This window comes from Oncorhynchus gorbuscha, linkage group LG08 (genome assembly GCF_021184085.1).
Source record: "Oncorhynchus gorbuscha isolate QuinsamMale2020 ecotype Even-year linkage group LG08, OgorEven_v1.0, whole genome shotgun sequence".
NCBI lineage: Eukaryota > Metazoa > Chordata > Actinopteri > Salmoniformes > Salmonidae > Oncorhynchus > Oncorhynchus gorbuscha.
In genome coordinates this window covers 2,858,861-2,874,966 of record NC_060180.1, presented here as the reverse complement: position 1 = coordinate 2,874,966, position 16,106 = coordinate 2,858,861, and the positions used below count along the sequence as shown (strand labels likewise).

General features: G+C 44.8%; 1 protein-coding gene across 1 annotated transcript in view; it reads right to left on the bottom strand.

Annotated features, from left to right (window-relative positions):
- The window catches only part of LOC124041094 (protein eyes shut homolog), a 222,873-nt gene that overhangs the window by 8,073 nt on the left and 198,694 nt on the right, over positions 1–16,106 (bottom strand). The window contains exons 22-23 of the mRNA XM_046358258.1: positions 5,810–5,960; positions 1,756–1,868 (exon numbers count right to left, since the gene is read on the bottom strand). Coding sequence (XP_046214214.1) covers positions 1,756–1,868; positions 5,810–5,960 — 264 coding nt within the window. The remainder of the gene's footprint in view (positions 1–1,755; positions 1,869–5,809; positions 5,961–16,106) is intronic.

Genomic DNA, 16,106 nt, shown 5'->3' with positions numbered 1-16,106 from the left:
ATAATCAAGATAAGATCAAACTAGAGCCTGCAGGACTTGACCACATCACTGGATAATAATAATCAAGATAAGATCAAACTAGAGCCTGCAGGACTTGACCACATCACTGGACAATAATAATCAAGATAAGATCAAACTAGAGCCTGCAGGACTTGACCACATCACTGGACAATAATAATCAAGATAAGATCAAACTAGAGCCTGCAGGACTTGACCACATCACTGGATAATAATAATCAAGATAAGATCAAACTAGAGCCTGCAGGACTTGACCACATCACTGGACAATAATAATCAAGATAAGATCAAACTAGAGCCTGCAGGACTTGACCACATCACTGGATAATAATAATCAAGATAAGATCAAACTAGAGCCTGCAGGACTTGACCACATCACTGGATAATAATAATCAAGATAAGATCAAACTAGAGCCTGCAGGACTTGCTTTGTGTGTGTGTCACAGTGAGTACAGCAGCCCATCCAATCAACACGCTCCAATTAAGAACACTAAGAACAAGCCTTCCACCCATGGAACACCATTGTTCCTCACCATCGTGTTCCAGTCCATGGCTGTGGTGTTCAGACAATGGTCACATCATATATTGACTGTGTAGGAGCTGTTTTGGCCTGTTAATGTGTTGTGTAGGAGTTGTATGTCAAGGGTTATTTTTACTTGTTTTGTGCACTAGAAGGCACTATATTTTGGGGTCATAGGTCACTGGTCACGTGTGTATATATAGGTAACACAGGTGACCAGGAAGGGTTATCACAGGTGAGGAGAGCACATGCAGTTGTTACCGTATCACAGCTTATAGAATGCATCTCTCTGCACCTTTTATATAGGAATATGTGTTTTGGAGCAATTTATATTTTATATGCCAATAAATGAGAAATTCACCCCAAAAAGAGTTTAAAAAAGTTTAGAAAGCTGATGTTTGTGGACATGTTATGGACAGCTCTCTCCTGTGCCAGTGGAAGATCATAGGGAATCGCCACTACAGACTGTATCTACTGTTGGTGATACAACTGATGAAGGGATTTACCACACTATAATGTTAAAGCATTTTATATGAGGCTGTGCCCCCACCCACACCTTGCATGTAAACATGCGTTGAGATTGATGTCTGTGTGTGCCTGTGTGAGTGTGCCAGTGTGTGAGTGTGCCAGTGTGTGTGTGTGTGTGTGCCAGTGTGTGAGTGTGCCTGTGTGAGTGTGCCAGTGTGTGAGTGTGCCAGTGTGTGTGTGTGTGTGTGTGTGTGTGTGTGTGTGTGTGTGTGTGTGTGTGTGTGTGTGTGTGTGTGTGTGTGTGTGTGTGTGTGTGTGTGTGTGTGTGTGTGTGTGTGTGTGTGTGTGTGTGTGTGTGTGTGTGTGCCTGTGTGAGTGTTTGAGTGTGTGTGTGAGTGTGTGAGTGTGTGTGTGTGTGAGTGTGTGAGTGTGTGTGTGTGTGAGTGTGTGAGTGTGTGAGCATGTGAGTGTGCCAGTGTGTATGTGCCAGTGTGTATGTGCCAGTGTGTATGTGCCAGTGTGTGTGTGCCAGTGTGTGTGCCAGTGTGTATGTGCCAGTGTGTATGTGCCAGTGTGTATGTGCCAGTGTGTATGTGCGTGATGCTTGCATGCATGTGCACGTATCCCAAGAGAAAAAAATACAGTTCTTTATTTCTTTCAAACAGGAACACTGGAGGACAAATGGGCCCCAAAAGAGGGAAACAAATATTATTAAGTCCAGTGACTCTTTGAAAATCTAATTATTTTACCTGCAGTTGTCTACGTTGCTGCCGGCAACGGCACTGGATGTGTAGAATCCCCGCAGCTTATTAATTTCAATTATTTCTACACAGCCGGTGTAGTTGGAGAAGGGTTGGGCTCCCTTTGGGAGACAGAAACAATACTTTATTAGACTGTTGCTTTCAATAAGGTAGGTAACCAGGACACACATCACTACAATACTTTATTAGACTGTTGCTTTCAATAAGGTAGGCTACCAGGACACACATCACTACAATACTTTATTAGACTGTTGCTTTCAATAAGGTAGGCTACCAGGACACACATCACTACAATACTTTATTAGACTGATGCTTTCAATAAGGTAGGCTACCAGGACACACATCACTACAATACTTTATTAGACTGATGCTTTCAATAAGGTAGGCTACCAGGACACACATCACTACAATACTTTATTAGACTGTTGCTTTCAATAAGGTAGGCTACCAGGACACACATCACTACAATACTTTATTAGACTGATGCTTTCAATAAGGTAGGCTACCAGGACACACATCACTACAATACTTTATTAGACTGTTGCTTTCAATAAGGTAGGCTACCAGGACACACATCACTACAATACTTTATTAGACTGATGCTTTCAATAAGGTAGGTAACCAGGACACACATCACTACAATACTTTATTAGACTGTTGCTTTCAATAAGGTAGGCTACCAGGACACACATCACTACAATACTTTATTAGACTGTTGCTTTCAATAAGGTAGGTAACCAGGACACACATCACTACAATACTTTATTAGACTGTTGCTTTCAATAAGGTAGGCTACCAGGACACACATCACTACAATACTTTACTAGACTGTTGCTTTCAATAAGGTAGGTAACCAGGACACACATCACTACAATACTTTATTAGACTGTTGCTTTCAATAAGGTAGGCTACCAGGACACAAATCACTACAATACTTTATTAGACTGTTGCTTTCAATAAGGTAGGCTACCAGGACACAAATCACTACAATACTTTATTAGACTGTTGCTTTCAATAAGGTAGGTAACCAGGACACACATCACTGAAAAGTAATATACTGTAGAACTGACTGATGTTGTCAACATATTGAAAGGAACCTAATAACCAAGCCATCATCTTGTAGGAGTGTCACATTTTAGGCACAATGATACTTGTATAACATAATCCTTGTATAATATATCGATACAGTAGTACAATACCCTCTTTAGAACCTTGTCCATTGCATATGTTACATTATCCCTGACATAGAGTACATTATCCCTAACATATGTTACACTATCCCTGACATACGTTACATTACCCCTGACATGTGTTACATTACCCCTGACATACGTTACATTATCCCATGACATACGTTACATTGTCCCTGACATACGTTACATTACCCCTGACATGTGTTACATTACCCCTGACATACGTTACATTACCCCTGACATGTGTTACATTACCCCTGACATACGTTACATTACCCCTGACATACGTTACATTACCCCTGACATGTGTTACATTACCCCTGACATACGTTACATTATCCCTGACATACGTTACATTACCCCTGACATACGTTACATTATCCCATGACATACGTTACATTGTCCCTAACATACATTACACTATCCCTGACATATGTTACATTACCCCTGACATACGTTACATTATCCCTGACATACATTACATTATCCCTGACATGCATTACATTATCCCTGACATGCATTACATTATCCCTGACATATGTTACATTACCCCTGACATGCATGACATTATCCCTGACGTGCATTACATTATGCCCGACATACATTACACTATCCCTGCCATACGTTACATTATCCTTGACATGCATTACATTATCCCTGACGCGCATTACATTATGCCCGACATACATTACACTATCCCTGCCATACGTTACATTATCCTTGACATTCATTACATTATCCCTGACATATGTTACATTACCCCTGACATGCATTACATTATCCCTGGCGCGCATTACATTATGCCCGACATACATTACACTATCCCTGCCATACGTTACATTATCCTTGACATTTCTTTTCTCTCCAAAACTCTTGAACGTGCCGTCCTTGGCCACATCTCTCTCTGAATGACCTTCTTGATCCAAATCAGTCAGGTTTCAAGACTAGTCATTCAACTGAGACTGCTCTCCTCTGTATCACGGAGGCGCTCCGCACTGCTAAACTAACTCTCTCTCCTCTGCTCTCATCCTTCTAGATCTATCGGCTGCCTTCGATACTGTGAACCATCAGATCCTCCTCTCCACCCTCTCCGAGTTGGGCATCTCCGGCGCGGCCCACGCTTGGATTGCGTCCTACCTGACAGGTCGCTCCTACCAGGTGGCGTGGCGAGAATCTGTCTCCTCACCACACGCTCTCACCACTGGTGTCCCCCAGGGCTCTGTTCTTGGCCCTCTCCTATTAGTCACTTGGCTCTTCATAACCTCACATGGTCTCTCTTATCATTGCTATGCAGACGACACACAATTAATCTTCTCCTTTCCCCCTTCTGATGACCAGGTGGCGAATCGCATCTCTGCATGTCTGGCAGACATATCAGTGTGGATGACGGATCACCACCTCAAGCTGAACCTCGGCAAGACGGAGCTGCTCTTCCTCCCGGGAAGGACTGCCCGTTCCATGATCTCGCCATCACGGTTGACAACTCCATTGTGTCCTCCTCCCAGAGCGCCAAGAACCTTGGCGTGATCCTGGACAACACCCTGTCGTTCTCAACCAACATCAAGGCGGTGGCCTGTTAAGGTTCATACTCTACAACATCCGCAGAGTACACCCTGCCTCACACAGGAAGCGGCGCAGGTCCCATCCAGGCACTTGTCATCTCCCGTCTGGATTACTGCAACATCGCTGTTGGCTGGGCTCCCTGCCTGTGCCATTAAACCCCTTCAACTCATCCAGAACGCCGCAGCCCCCTGGTGTTCAACCTTCCCAAGTTCTCTACGTCACCCCGCTCCTCCGTTCTCTCCACTGGCTTCCAGTTAGCTCGCATCCGCTACAAGACCATGGTGCTTGCCTACGGAGCTGTGAGGGGAACGGCACCTCAGTACCTCCAGGCTCTGATCAGGCCCTACACCCACAAGGGCACTGCGTTCATCCACCTCTGGCCTGCTCGCCTCCCTACCACTGAGGAATTACAGCTCCCGCTCAGCCCAGTCAAAACTTATCGCTGCCCTGGCCCCCAATGGTGGAACAAACTCCCTCACGACGCCAGGACAGCGGAGTCAATCACCACCTTCCGGAGACACCTGAAACCCCACCTCTTTAAGGAATACCTAGGATAGGATAAGTAATCCCTCTCACCCCACCCCCCCTAAGTTTTAGATGCACTATTGTTAAGTGACTGTCCCACTGGATGTCATAAGGTGAATGCACCAATTTGTAAGTCGCTCTGGATAAGAGCGTCTGCTAAATGACTTAAATGTAAATGTAAATGTCATTACATTATCCCTGACATGCATTACATTATCCTTGACATACATTACATTATCTCTGACTCTGCTAATTCAATAACAGACACTTAGGGTTGTATGATGTCATACTGCAGCTATAGGGTGTGCCCCTCATTACTCCATACTCACTACATAGTATACTACTTACTTTTGCCAAGGACCCATTGGGCTGTATTCAAAAGTGGTGCACTATATAGGGAATAGGGTGTTTTACACTATGCCTATGAAGAGTACTGGAGCAAATGGTATATAACAGGATTCTATGTAATACAATAGAAGTACCAGAAACTGCTATTGATGTTAAACACATGGGTATTATGTATGTAGTAAATTCAATCGCACTCCAAGGAGAGGAGGTTGTGTCAGCGACAAAAGAAAGTGCATGCACAATGCCTACAAAAATTATAAAAATAAACACATTTACTGTTACAAAGTGGGATAAAATGAGATTTTATTTGGATTTGATAGGGATTAAATTATATAGTATATATAACATCTACACATATTACTACCGATATGTATTGTCAATAGGTATAGACCTCAGAAACCGCACTAACTCACCTGATATGGCAGGTATCGACGAGGCAAGCCCCCTATAAACAGATGGCTCGTTCTCTGTATGGTGAGTCCTGACCAGTAGTTGCTGGGCTGGCTTCTGACTCTCTCATACCCAGACACGACCACCTCCGCTTCGCATGGCGCCAGTTGTTGTCTGTAACCAATGTCCACAAGAAATATGTCCACAAGAAATATGTTCACAGGAAATACAGAGGTTCTCAATATACATTTCCAAACATTTCCAAATTAAAAAAACTAAACTAAATGTCATATTGGAATAGTCTCTGTATTATTAGAAAACCAACATTTTTAAAGGGTTGTAACATGTTTGCTTAATGAACGTAAATATTCAAAACTAATGATGGTGTTTTACATAAATATCACCAATGGACATTATAAGACTAAACTGCCTTATTGTAATAGGTTTCTATTAGGCTTGCCTGAGGAGTACACAATTACTTTAACAGCTTTCCTAATGCTTATTTCATGACTGTTTTGCCTTCTTAATATTTTCACACAGAAAACAGGTTTAGCTGAATGAGAAGGGTACTAATGAATAAGACCAGTGTTTCCAAGGATACCAGGTATACACTATATATACACCAGGTATACACTATATATACACCAGGTATACACTATATATACACCAGGTATACACTATAAATACCAGGTATACACTATATATACCAGGTATACACTATAAATACCAGGTATACACTATATATACACCAGGTATACACTATATATACACCAGGTATACACTATATATACACCAGGTATACACTATATATACACCAGGTATACACTATATATACACCAGGTATACACTATATATACACCAGGTATACACTATATATACACCAGGTATACACTATATATACACCAGGTATACACTATATATACACCAGGTATACACTATATATACCAGGTATACACTATATATACCAGGTATACACTATATATACACCAGGTATACACTATATATACACCAGGTATACACTATATATACACCAGGTATACACTATATATACACCAGGTATACACTATATATACCAGGTATACACTATATATACAAAAGTATGTGGCAACCCCTTCAAATTTGTGGATTCGGCTATTTCAGCCACATCCATTGTTGACAGGTGTATAAAATTGAGCACACAGCCATGCAATCTCCGCTGACAAACATTTGGCAGTAGATTGGCCTCTGCCCTGCTAGAGCTGCCCCGGTCAACTGTAAGTGCTGTTGTTGTGAAGTGGAAATGTCTAGGAGCAACAACGGCTCAGATATGAATTGGTAGGCCACACAAGCTCACAGAAAGGGACCGCTGAAAAGCGTAGTGTGTAAAAATGGTCTGTCCTTGGTCACAACACTCACTACCGAGTTCTAAACTGCCTCTGGAAGCTACGTCACAATAACCGTTCGTCGGGAGCTTCATGAAATGGGTTTTCATGGACCCAGCAGCCCAACACAAGCCTTGCATCACCATGCGCAATGCCAAGAGTCGGCTGGAGTGGTGTAAAGCTCGCCACCATTGGACTCTGGAGCAGTGGAAACACGTTCTCTGGAGTGATGATTCACACTTTACCATCTGGTAGTCTGATGGAACGAATGCTACCTGCCCACATGTATAGTGTTTTGGTGGAGGAGGAATAATGGTCTGGGGCTGTTTTCCATGGTTCGGGCTAGGCACCTTAGTTCCAGTGAAGGGATATCTTAAAGCTACAGCATACAATGACATTCTAGACTATTCCGTGCTTCCAACTTTGTGGCAACAGTTAGGGGAAAGCCCTTTCCAGTTTCAGCATGAAAATGCCCCCGTGCACAAAGTGAGGTCCATAAAGAAAATGTTTGTCAAGATAGTTGTGGAAGAACTTGACTGGTCTGCACAGAGCCCTGACCGTAACCCCATCGAACACCATTGAGATTAATTGGAACGCCGACTGTGAGCCAGGCCTAATCGCCAAACATCAGTGCCTGACCTCACTAATGCTCTTGTGGCTGAATGGAAGAGAGTCCCTGCAGCAATGTTCCAACATCTAGTGGAAAGCCTTCCCAGAAGAGTGGAGACTGTTGTAGCAGCAAAGGGGGGACCAACTCCATATTAATGCCCATGATTTTGGAATGAGATGTCTGACGAGATGGTATCCACATACGTTTGGTCCTGTCGTGTATATTGTGTACTGCATTGAGTTGAATGTAGGATATTACTCCTCTGGACTAACGTTGTAGCTACGTGACACATGCTGCAATACATCAACTTTCATTTCAACTTCTGGCTTCTACAACCTAAATGATGTTGAAACTCCAGCACGTTGGTAATGTTGAAAATCGTCCCACAATGTAATGGATATCTTATAAGTCATCAGGGTTGCAACAAGCACCAACATGGCCTGTTGACTTAAGAGTCACGATGTGAGATTGCAGTGGGTAGGTTGAAGCTGTGTTATAATTACCAGATGTTTTTATGTGGATGTGTTCCAAATGCCGCCCTATTCCCTGTATAGGGCACTACTTTTGACCAGGGCATATAGGGAATAGGGTGCCATTTGGGACTCGAAAGTTTCGTTCCAATAGTGTCTTTTCTCTTCCACTTGATTACAAATATGTCTCTGTTGATTGGATGCTCAACCGTGACAGAGTCACAAACAACATCCTGTCGTCTCCCTCCATCTTCAGCCAGCTAGCCTCATTCATTTCAAAATGACACAGTTGGAGTGACATGTGAGAGGATATTGTAAGGCAAGCTTCGTCCGTCCATTCCGTCTGTCCGCCCCCCCCCCTCCACTCACTCACTCACTCACTCACTCACTCACTCACTCACTCACTCACTCACTCACTCACTCACTCACTCACTCACTCACTCACTCACTCACTCACTCACTCACTCACTCACTCTTTCCAGCCCCCTCCCCCTCTTTCACGTTCTCTCTCTTCAACTACAGGTGATCATGCCTGCTGAGAGCAGCAAGGCTGACAGCATGGCTTGGAGGCTCATCATAACATTAAAGCACAAACACACAGGAGCAGCAACATGATGTCTCAGACCTAGCTAATGTAATGTACTTGCACATCGAACACAAACTGAACCATATCATCACATCTATTCCCCATCAATGCTCCCAATCTAACACATTTTACCATAAATTAGGCCATTAGAAAAATATATATATATATTTATCCGTTATTTTACCAGGTAAGTTGACTGAGAACACGTTCTCATTTGCAGCAACGACCTGGGGAATAGTTACAGGGGAGAGGAGGGGGATTAATGAGCCAATTGTAAACTGGGGATTATTAGGTGACCATGATGGTTTGAGGGCCGGATTGGGAATTTAGCCAGGACACCCGGGGTTAACACCCCTACTCTTACGATAAGTGCCATGGGATCTTTAATGACCTCAGAGAGTCAGGACACCCGTTTTAACATCCCATCCAAAAGACGGCACCCTACACAGGGCAGTGTCCCCAATCACTGCCCTGGGGCATTGGGATATTTTTTTAGATGAGAGGAAAGAGTGCCTCCTACTGGCCCTCCAACACCACTTCCAGCAGCATCTGGTCTCCCATCCAGGAACTGACCAGGACCAACCCTGCTTAGCTTCAGAAGCAAGCCAGCAGTGGTATGCAGGGTATAACAGAAATAGTACTGGTGATTGTTTATTTGGCAACCACTGACAAGGGGTTACCCTCCTGAGATACTCTGGCACCTTCTATACATATACCATCTAACCACATCCTCTCTACCCATATGTCATCTAACCACATCATCTCTACCCATATGTCATCTAACCACATCCCCTCTACCCATATGTCATCTAACCACATCCCCTCTACCCATATGTCATCTAACCACATCCCCTCTACCCATATGTCATCTAACCACATCCCCTCTACCCATATGTCATCTAACCACATCCCCTCTACCCATATGTCATCTAACTACATCCCCTCTACCCATATGTCATCTAACTACATCCTCTCTACCCATATGTCATCTAACTACATCCCCTCTACCCATATGTCATCTAACCACATCCCCTCTACCCATATGTCATCTAACTACATCCTCTCTACCCATATGTCATCTAACTACATCCCCTCTACCCATATGTCATCTAACTACATCCCCTCTACCCATATGTCATCTAACCATATCCTCTCTACCCATATGTCATCTAACCACATCCTCTCTACCCATATGTCATCTAACCACATCCTCTCTACCCATATGTCATCTAACCACATCCTCTCTACCCATATGTCATCTAACCACATCCTCTCTACCCATATGTCATCTAACTACATCCTCTCTACCCATATGTCATCTAACCACATCCTCTCTACCCATATGTCATCTAACCACATCCTCTCTACCCATATGTCATCTAACCACATCCTCTCTACCCATATGTCATCTAACCACATCCCCTCTACCCATATGTCATCTAACCACATCCTCTCTACCCATATGTCATCTAACCACATCCCCTCTACCCATATGTCATCTAACCACATCCCCTCTACCCATATGTCATCTAACCACATCCTCTCTACCCATATGTCATCTAACCACATCCTCTCTACCCATATGTCATCTAACCACATCCCTCTACCCATATGTCATCTAACCACATCCCCTCTACCCATATGTCATCTAACCACATCCTCTCTACCCATATGTCATCCCCTCTACCCATATGTCATCTAACCACATCCCATATGTCATCTACCCATATGTCATCTAACCACATCCCCTCTACCCATATGTCATCTAACCACATCCTCTCTACCCATATGTCATCTGTCACACATCTCTACCCATATGTCATCTAACCATATGTCATAACCACATCTCTACCCATATGTCATCTAACCACATACCCATATGTCATCTACCCATATGTCATCAACCACATCTTAAGCACGTACAAAATCTCTACCCATATGTCATCTGACTACATTCTGTCTACTAATCAGTCATCTAACCACATCCAAACATCATTCTCACATGATTCAGCATCATTAAGGCATGAATTGCCTTGCTAGAGCATAAACAGTAGCAGGGCATATATTCACAATCTTATTTATATTATAGACATGTAAGTTCTGTTCCAATATCCACACTAATATACCACATATGAATTCATAGAATGTCAGTATATTGCCTCATACTAATAGTATGCTAGTGAACATGTTGAAGAGAGATGGATCTTAAGCACGTACAAAATCCTAACATATATGTACAAATGCACATAATAATTTGTAACATTTCATAAATTGGGTATCACTGTACACAATATGTCACAACTTTATGGGACCCATATTGACATGTGAGTGCATCTTACACCCGTATATATCCTCGTTATTGTTATGTCATTATCTTGTCATTACTTTTCTATATTTTTTTGTATATGTTTTTTTAAAACTTTAGTTTATTTTGTAAATATGTTCATAACTATTTCTTGAACTGTATTCATGGTTATAGGGCTTGTCAAGTAACCATTTCACGGATAAGGTCCACACCTCATTGTATTTGGCGCATGTGACCCATACAATTAGATGGACTTTGATTTGATAATGAAATATTGAACAAATGTTAAGACGTAAGGATAGTAAATACAATCATGTTTTTAACATGGCACAGTTACTCAGGGATCATATGTCATGTCTCAATCAAGGCACAAAGTAATGAAACAGATGACTATAATGTCATGATATGTGATATGTAAGGATGGACTTCAGATACAGCAGGTCATGACTGATATGTAAGGATGGACTTCAGATACAGCAGGTCATGTCATGATATGTAAGGATGGACTTCAGATACAGCAGGTCATGTCATGATATGTAAGGATGGACTTCAGATACAGCAGGTCATGTCTGATATGTAAGGATGGACTTCAGATACAGCAGGTCATGACTGATATGTAAGGATGGACTTCAGATACAGCAGGTCATGACTGATATGTAAGGATGGACTTCAGATACAGCAGGTCATGACTGATATGTAAGGATGGACTTCAGATACAGCAGGTCATGACTGATATGTAAGGATGGACTTCAGATACAGCAGGTCATGACTGATATGTAAGGATGGACTTCAGATACAGCAGGTCATGACTGATATGTAAGGATGGACTTCAGATACAGCAGGTATCATGTCATGTAGACTGATATGTTAATTAAAAGTGTATCTGATAATTTTGACTCTGATGGTATGGAGATTTTAGAAAAAGGTCTCATGTCTTTCAAATGCAGTACATAATCTACATGATTCTATATGTGGATTTATCTCTGTCCCAACAGTCCTTTACAATAAGCTATTTCAACTATTTAGGGTGCCATGAGAATAAACCAATCACTATCCTGCTCCATAAACAGCAGCAAACACAACAAAAGGTTGCCAATGAGACAGGGAAGCAGAGTCACATTTAACCTCAAGGTATTTTTATTCCACTTTCCTCTGGGCACATATACCATTTTATTTTATTATATCCATTTCCCTCTTCCCTCCCCTCTTCCTTCTCCTTTTCCTTCCATTTCGCCCCTCTTCCCTACCCCTCTTCCTTCTTCCTTTTCCTTTTTCCTCCCCATACCCTCTTCCTTCCCCCTCGCCTCTTCCCTCCCCTCTTCCTTCCCCCTCGCCTCTTCCCTCCCCCTCTTCCTTCCCCTCGCCTTCCTTCCCCCCTCCCTTCCTTCCCTCCTCCCTCCCCTCTTCCCCTCCCCTCTTCCTTCTTCCCTCCTTTTCCTTGTACCTCTCCCTTCCCCTTTTTCCTTCCCCTCTTCCTTCCCCTCTTCCTTTTCCTCCCCCTCTTCCTTCTCCCTTCTTCCTTCCCCTTCTCCTTCTCCTGTATTGTTGGTCTCCTCCTTTTCCCCTTTCCCTCTCCTTCTCCCCACCTCTTCCCCACCGTCTTCAGACACCTTGTGCGTATTGAGTCGGACAGCCAGCCTGCTCTGGACTGGAGCCTGAGCCATCACTGAGCCGAGCCGTGAGGATCCACTGGGAGATTTCCAAAGCTAATTCAGCCCCTTTTCCAAACAACAGGGGAGAGGAGATAATTACCTGATTCTGGGATAACTATGTGCAGCTGGAGGGTACTCTGTCCACAGATGTGCTTCCCCTTCCTCCCTCTTTCATTACATCCCTCCCTCCCTGGTGCCTACTGATACCCCCGTTGAGGGAAGGGATGGAAGGATGGAGAGAGGGAGGGAGGTCTAGGAAGCAATCAACCCTGATTTGTTAAACCTGTCATTTGCAGGCTGGCTGTGTGGTGTTTGGTGGCTGTGGCACAACTATCGGGGTGAGAGAGACCCGGGGCTACCTAAGTCCTTCCTCCAGAGTCGGCGTGGAAAGAGAGAGATGGAGGATGTGGGAGGAGGGAGGGAGGGAGGATGTGGAGGAGGGAGGGAGGTGGTTAATTTAGGATCGCTCTGCCAGAGAAAAAGGACTGCCTGGCCTCTAGCCAGAGGGCACCAGGCCCCTCAGACAGACAGAGTCCTTGAGAAGCATTACAAATGGCATCCTATTCCCAATTTAGTGCACTACTTTTGTCAAAAGTACGGGACTTTGTAGGGAATAGAGTTCCATTTGGGACAGCACCCTTCAGAAGCCATGCAGCCACAGCCTCTGGGGATTTCTATTAAACATATTGAAATTTGTCTTGGACGGGAAGATCTATTAAAAGGTTAAAACGTTATAATGAAGCAGGCTGGTGGACAGGTGGGTGAAGCAGTGATGTTGGGGATGGATAGAGGGAAGGAGGGAGGGATGGAGGCCCATCCTTGTCCCAGTGGTGGCTCTATCTCTGGATCAGACAGAGATGGAGGCTGTGGTCATCAGCCCATCACTAAACATTTGCTTTGTCGAGGTGAAGCTTGGAGTTTTCTCCTCTCCCTTCCTGTGTTTACACTGGTTATGACAGCTCTCCCTCATTCCCTCCCTCTGTCTCTACACTGGTTATGCCAGCTCTCCCTCTTCCCTCTCTCTGTCTCTACACTGGTGATGCCAGCTCTCCCTCATTCCCTCTCTCTGTCTCTACACTGGTTATGCCAGCTCTCCCTCTTCCCTCTCTGTGTCTCTACACTGGTTATGAAAGCTCTCCCTCATTCCCTCCCTCCCTGTGTCTCTACACTGGTTATGAAAGCTCTCCCTCATTCCCTCCCTGTGTCTCTACACTGGTTATGAAAGCTCTCCCTCATTCCCTCCCTCCCTGTGTCTCTACACTGGTTATGCCAGCTCTCCCTCATTCCCTCCCTCCCTGTGTCTCTACACTGGTTATGCCAGCTCTCCCTCATTCCCTCCCTCTCTCTGTCTCTACACTGGTTATGCCAGCTCTCCCTCTTCCCTCCCTCTCTCTGTCTCTACACTAGTTATGCCAGCTCTCCCTCATTCCCTACCTCTCTCTGTCTCTAAACTAGTTATGCCAGCTCTCCCTCTCCCCTCTCTCTGTCTCTACACTGGTTATGCCAGCTCTCCCTCTTCCCTCCCTCTCTCTGTCTCTACACTAGTTATGCCAGCTCTCCCTAATTCCCTCCCTCTCTCTGTCTCTACACTAGTTATGCCAGCTCTCCCTCTCCCCTCTCTCTGTCTCTACACTAGTTATGCCAGCTCTCCCTCTCCCCTCTCTCTGTCTCTACACTAGTTATGCCAGCTCTCCCTAATTCCCTCCCTCTCTCTGTCTCTACACTAGTTATGCCAGCTCTCCCTCTCCCCTCTCTCTGTCTCTACACTAGTTATGCCCTCTGTCTCTACACTAGTTATGCCAGCTCTCCCTCTCCCCTCTCTCTGTCTCTACACTAGTTATGCCAGCTCTCCCTCTCCCCTCTCTCTGTCTCTACACTAGTTATGCCAGCTCTCCCTCTCCCCTCCCTCTGTCTCTACACTAGTTATGCCAGCTCTCCCTCTCCCCCCCTCTGTCTCTACACTCTGTCTCTCCCTCACTAGTCTCTACACTAGCTCTCCCTCTTCCCTCCCTCTGTCTCTACACTAGTTATGCCAGCTCTCCCTCCCCTCTCTCTGTCTCTACACTAGTTATGCCAGCTCTCCCTCTCCCCTCTCTCTGTCTCTACACTAGTTATGCCAGCTCTCCTCTCCCCTCTCTCTGTCTCTACACTAGTTATGCCAGCTCTCCCTCTCCCCTCTCTCTGTCTCTACACTAGTTATGCCAGCTCTCCCTCTCCCCTCTCTCTGTCTCTACACTAGTTATGCCAGCTCTCCCTCTCCCCTCTCTCTGTCTCTACACTAGTTATGCCAGCTCTCCCTCTCCCCTCTCTCTGTCTCTACACTAGTTATGCCAGCTCTCCCTCTCCCCTCTCTCTGTCTCTACACTAGTTATGCCAGCTCTCCCTCTCCCCTCTCTCTGTCTCTACACTAGTTATGCCAGCTCTCCCTCTTCCACTCTCTCTGTCTCTACACTAGTTATGCCAGCTCTCCCTCTCCCTCTCTCTGTCTCTACACTAGTTATGCCAGCTCTCCCTTCCCTCTCTCTGTCTCTACACTAGTTATGCCAGCTCTCCCTCTTCCCTCTCTCTGTCTCTACACTAGTTATGCCAGCTCTCCCTCTTCCCTCTCTCTGTCTCTACACTAGTTATGCCAGCTCTCCCTCTTCCCTCTCTCTGTCTCTACACTAGTTATGCCAGCTCTCCCTCTCCCTCTCTCTGTCTCTACACTAGTTATGCCAGCTCTCCCTCTTCCCTCTCTCTGTCTCTACACTAGTTATGCCAGCTCTCCCTCTCTGTCTCCCTACCAGCTCTCCCTGTCTCTGTCTCTACACTGGTTATGCCAGCTCTCCCTCTCCCCTCTCTCTGTCTCTACACTGGTTATGCCAGCTCTCCCTCTTCCCTCCCTCTGTCTCTAATCAGAAACTGTGGATTGATGGCAGCATTCACGCAAAACGGAAACCGCAAACCACTGCATTTAATCATGGCAAGGCTCCTGGAAACATGACCGAATACAAACAATGTAGTTATTCCTTCCTCAAGGCAATCAAACAAGCAAAGCGTCAGTATAGAGACAAAGTGGAGTCGCAATTCAACGGATTCAGACACGAGACATATGTGGCAGGGTCTACAGTCAATCACGGATTACAAAAAGAAAACCAGCCCCGTCGCAGACATCGACGTCTTGCACCCAGACAAACTAAACAACTTCTCTGCACGCCTTGAGGACAACACAGTGCCACCGACACGGCCCGCTACCATAGACTGTGGGCTCTCCTTCTCCATGGCCGACATGAGTAAAACATTTAAACGTGTTAACCCTCGCAAGGCTGCTGGCCCAGACGGCATCCCTAGCCGCGT